The sequence below is a fragment of the Vanacampus margaritifer genome, chromosome 5, assembly GCF_051991255.1.
Source record: "Vanacampus margaritifer isolate UIUO_Vmar chromosome 5, RoL_Vmar_1.0, whole genome shotgun sequence".
NCBI lineage: Eukaryota > Metazoa > Chordata > Actinopteri > Syngnathiformes > Syngnathidae > Vanacampus > Vanacampus margaritifer.
In genome coordinates this window covers 31,108,418-31,113,355 of record NC_135436.1, presented here as the reverse complement: position 1 = coordinate 31,113,355, position 4,938 = coordinate 31,108,418, and the positions used below count along the sequence as shown (strand labels likewise).

Genomic DNA, 4,938 nt, shown 5'->3' with positions numbered 1-4,938 from the left:
GAAACGCGATTGTAAAAACCTTCAGCACTTGATTGATATCAACTAGTACTGCAATTCGAAATTGTTAGCACAATAAAACATTAGCATATCAACTTCATGTTTAGTGAATGGTTTTGTGAAACATCACACAAACAAATTAAATAGTATAGTAAGCAATCACATACAAAATAAAATACAGTAAGTAAAACATTCCATATTCTAGTGAAGCTTTGCATTTTCAAATACACAGAAAAAATGTTAGCATTTTACAACGTCTTAAATTTGACCACTCCATGTAAAATTAACATTAAATAATTTAAAATTTAATGCAATAAACTAAAATAATAAGGAATAAGAAATGCTGATTTTTTAAATTTTATTTTGCCGTTTCAGTGCCATAAGAACTTAGGTTATTATCAAGAAAGCATAGCCTGCATGGGGGGGGGGTGTCCCGGGGGGGGGGGTTGTCCCAGCTCCTTCCTCAACCGCTGGATCAGCTAGTTTTGTTGTCTTCATTATTTTTGTCCAAACAAATGTACCTTTAGTTACACCAGGCTTTTCCAAAGGTAGCCTAAACATTCTTTCCATGATTGGATATCCTCGATCTACAAGTTTCAGGAAAACTGACACCACTTTAAAAAAAAAAAAAAAGACTTTCTTTACAATATTATGTTGTATGTGCCGCCACTAGTCTAAACAGGCTTTTCTGATTAATATTGCTTTGTGGAAGATGAATTCATGTAAGCAGCAAAAGGCAGCCATTTTTATTCATCTCAGGGGGCGGCCATTTTGAGTCACACAGGGTTGCTTTTATTGAAAAATTGCCTTTCCAGCTAGACTTGAGACCCCGACGACCCCTGAACTGTGGCATTTGACCCTTAAAGTAGCACTAAGGAACTTTTCAAGGATAATCAAATCTTTTCATAACTCTTGTGATGAAACATGGACTTCAAACGAGTTGAATGGTACCTTTGCCGTGACCTGAGAGGGTCCGTATCATTTTGACTGGCAACTTTGAGGAGGATGGTAGGAACACAGAAAAACGACAAATGTGCTGACTGCTTGATGGCATACGTCAAAAGCGACCCCGGCCAGATGAAAGGACAGTCAAGGATCAACGTTAGCTCGGATTTCACTCACTGGAGTGAACTAAAAAAAAAACATGCAATGCGCTTGTCCTCATAGGAAATGTGGTCTTCCTTCAGACATACCGCTTTTGTCCATATGGTGTTGCCATAATCATCGTAAACTGAAAGTTCCTTAGTGTTGCTTTAACATTTGAAACTAGTGCAACCAGGTTTGCCGATTTTTGGAATCGTTACTTTTCTTGAATATTTTCTGTTGCTCTCATAATGCAGCCAATTTCTCGGTGAAAATGACTCGGATGAATGTTTACTTTGCAAGTTGTGCTGAGGCGCTCGTGCTGTGCACAACTTGGACAAAAAGAACACAGTTACTTACTGTGGACACACTTCATCTCGTGTTTGTTCGGGAACTAAAATGTCCATAGATTTTAGTCCAGTCGTAAGTGAGCTACATTTTCCTCTCGTCTTTATCAGTCGATGGAAACGCATACCGAGTTAGTCCCGCTTATTGTTTATTAATGGAGGTTTTAGTCTCGTCTCGTTTTGGTCCGGCGAAAACGCTGTGTTGACGAAAATATTTGTAGGTCGTTTTGGCTAACAAAATGAACACTAGGGTGGAGAATGTTCTTGGGTTGTTGTCACCGAATCAGCAAAAACAAACCCACAACAGCGTTTATTTTTCTCCTCATTTCTTACCAACGTGAAAATAGATTAGCCGCAAGAAAAAAGACATTTGAGAAAAGTTGAGCAAGAGCAAAACGTTGCCATCTTCTCGCAGGCGAGACGCGTCCGTCACCACCAGGCGAAGGTGAGCGTGTGGAAGAAGTCGGAGCTCCGCCCCAAGAGGTTCTTCCCGCTGACGCAGGGCTGCACGTGGACCGTGTAGCCTTGACTCTGGATGTCCTTCTGCACGCAGTCCAGCAGGTCGGCGGCCGTGGGACCCGCGTTCCAAGGTCCGAAGGTCACCACCGAATCCTTGTTGGCCCGCAGGCTGCCGATGGTGTTGTTGCAGCGAGCCAAATCCTCGTCCGCCCGCAGAACGCACACCACGATGGTGGAGCGGCGCGAAGCCACCGCCTCTGCGCGGGCGATGCGGATCAGAACCTGGAAGGAAAAAAAACACAAAAACAGACTTTTTTTCAATCTGGAGTTTCAATTCTGGACGGGATCTGCTGCTTGTCAGGAAAAGTCGTCCATTTCCGGACGGAACTGATCGGCACGTGATCCGTTTCACGGATGAAAAAGGAAGCGATGCGCTTTCTTGAGGGGAGATTTTAGGACGTGTTCGTCTCCAGAGGAGCTGTCAATATTTCAGCCATTAATCGACAAGTAATTCGTTTTTGTTTTTTGAAAAGCATTTTCGTTTTTATTTTATGTGTTTTTTTGTTAGTTTTCTTTGACTAAAATAAGCCTGGTGTGTCGCTTGAAAGCAGCAAACATATTTTTGTCCGGGCGGGCGTGTGAAAGCCTCCGCCGACGAAACGGCACCATTTTCCGTTCATTCCTCCGATTCTGTGGTCGGCTGCTGACAACGGACTCGTTTGGATGTTGCATAAAAGAGCCGACAAATGTTCGGTGGTTGCCGTGGGAAGGACGGGATCGGTTTGTACGGACCTGGATATTCTCCTTGTAGTGCGGGACTCGGGCCAGGAACTGCTGCCTGCCGACCATCTCGCCAAAAAGCACGGGACTCTCCTCCAAACGCTTGGCCAGCGCCGGGATGTTGTAGTGCAACGACTCCTTGTGAACCTGCCGGACATCAGCACGCTCGTCACATGACAGCAAATGCGCTCGCTGCAATTGACTTCTTTTTCTCCCTCTTATTTGTGTAAAAACCTCCTTAGCGATTTAATTGCTCTGCATATTTCCACATCAAGTAATTTGTATAAAGCTTTTGGAGTTGCCTGAAATTCGTACAAGTTTTGATGCCAGATTGGAGGCCATCTTCCATCGGCGCACTCCAGCCCTGGCGACACACATGCTTTTCGCGTTTAGCTTTTGACTTTGCCCACAATCTGTTGCTCTTCCCAACATGGAATACCGCACATGCACTTTTTCCTGCAGAATTCAACACGCAACCTGTTGCAAGCTCCCCATAAAGCAAATGTGCGTAAGTGCTATCCAAATGGGATTCGAAGGTTGACCTGACCGGACGAATCTCCTCCCCTCACTTGATTGGCTCTCAAGATCTTACAAGATGGCACCAAAGCAATACTTTTATGGCGGACAACAAAAATGTGAATTTCATTGCAATCCATTTGTGAAAAAGGAGCAAATGCGTAAAAGACAACGTCGGCCGTACCTGCGGGATGTCGTGGGCGGGCAGTCGTTCGGACCTGAGGAACTCCAGGATGGCCCCAAAATGCTGTCCGTGGCGGTCCAGGAAGAAATGGCCCTGCGCGTCCCTGGGGAGTTTTGGGGGCCCGCCGAACCACTCGGCCAGCTTGGACTCGGGGTACTTGGTGAGCGTGCCGACGCTGGTGCAGAACCTTTGACCTCCCACGTTTAAGTGGACCACACGCATGTGCTGAGGACAAAGACAAACTATGAGATGCGACAGCACATCTGCTGGCTGAGAGTCTTTTTTTTTTAATTACGTTTTTGGTTTCAACTTGATTTGGGGAAGAAAATGGAAGGCGGCATTCAAATGTGGCAAAAGACACCACGTGACGATGCCAGTGGAAGATGCGGGCAAGCGACAACGGACGTTATTCAGATCGTTACTTTTGAACTTTTTGCCAAGCATAATTTAGCTTCAGGTCTGAGCTAAAGTGTGTATGAAGCAAGCCCCCTTTTGTCAGTCACACTGAAAAATAGTGCCTATTGTGCAATATTCAATAGCATTATTGTACATATTAGATTGAATACGTGAATGTTAGCGCAACGTTGATGAGCAATTAAAAAAATAGCAACGCTCACATCATAATGCTGCTCATACAACAAGCTGAAAGCAATTAACATCCAACTCGGATTAAAATCCTGCCATAATAACGTGAAAGGCAAATAGCATGAGGGACGAGGTTCAACTCATTCCACCTGACAAAAGACATGAACGCACCAAAACTGTTATCAAGTCATCTGCTTGGCTTTTTGTGTGTGCGTGCGGCTTTTCTCACGTCACTTAAGACCAAGTTGAACCATTTTTCGTTGCTGTACAACAACGGTTGGAGCAATAATGGATCCAACACAACGACAACAAGTTGTTGTTGGATCACCTGCTCGAGGAGTTGCAAACCCCGCCGTCCGCGAACGCACCACCAACTTCTCATTTGCTGGACATCAACAAACGGATAGAAATGATCTTTGCAAATCTTACTGGAGGAAAATGGTCGGAATATTCCTCGACGGCTTTCAAGTCGACTTGTTCCATGCTGGCACTTGCTTTTTCTTTCTTCGTCGTTGTCAAACTCGCGCAGGTGAGGCGAGGGGGCGTGGCCTGACACGGATATGCCCTTGCTTAAATTGACGCTGACGTCACGCGAGCTAAAGCACATCTTGTCCGTCTGCTTTTATACAAACAAACAAAAAGCAAAACAAATCCAACTGCAATCTCAGCTCAGACAGACGTTAGCTTCTTTTTGAAGACTTGAAACTAAAATTATAAAGGATGAAAGTTTTGTGTGATCAGAAAAGATCCTCCAATACTTTTCATTCATTTGGCACTTTTGTCCTTACGTTTGGTTTATTCATATTTACTTTTTGATCGATTTTTCAAATGAATGTCTAAATAAGGAATCTATTAACTGAAAATACACCTCCAAAAAAGTTAGAAAAAATATTTTGATATCAAAATAAACATTCACTTACGCCAAAATGACTTGACTGGTTAAATGTTTTTACTCTCTGGGATTGTTTATCTTGTAAAATGTCATGT

The 4,938-nt window shown here is 43.8% G+C and overlaps 1 protein-coding gene across 2 annotated transcripts; it reads right to left on the bottom strand.

Annotated features, from left to right (window-relative positions):
* Nucleotides 1-1,681: 1,681 nt before the first annotated feature.
* Nucleotides 1,682-4,573, bottom strand: kctd14 (potassium channel tetramerization domain containing 14). 2 transcript variants are annotated; one of them, XM_077565161.1, is made up of 4 exons: nucleotides 4,280-4,573; nucleotides 3,367-3,591; nucleotides 2,679-2,813; nucleotides 1,682-2,168 (listed from the first exon to the last, which is right to left on the bottom strand). In XM_077565161.1, exons 1-4 carry the CDS (start codon nucleotides 4,556-4,558, stop codon nucleotides 1,857-1,859), a joined length of 951 nt encoding a protein of 316 aa, XP_077421287.1. In that variant the 5' UTR covers nucleotides 4,559-4,573; the 3' UTR covers nucleotides 1,682-1,856. The 2 variants fall into 2 exon arrangements, with proteins under 2 accessions (XP_077421287.1, XP_077421288.1); XM_077565162.1 differs by having other exon boundaries at nucleotides 4,381-4,531.
* Between the last annotated feature and the right edge of the window lie 365 nt (nucleotides 4,574-4,938).

Excerpts from the sequence above, each read along its gene's own strand:
- kctd14 (XM_077565161.1), bottom strand. The coding sequence starts at position 4,558 with ATGTGCTTTAGCTCGCGTGACGTCAGCGTCAATTTAAGCAAGGGCATA. Across the intron at positions 2,814-3,366 it reads CCGCCCACGACATCCCGCAG|GTTCACAAGGAGTCGTTGCA; the intron begins GTACGGCCGACG and ends GATGTCCGGCAG. Across the intron at positions 2,169-2,678 it reads ACTACAAGGAGAATATCCAG|GTTCTGATCCGCATCGCCCG; the intron begins GTCCGTACAAAC and ends TTTTCCTTCCAG.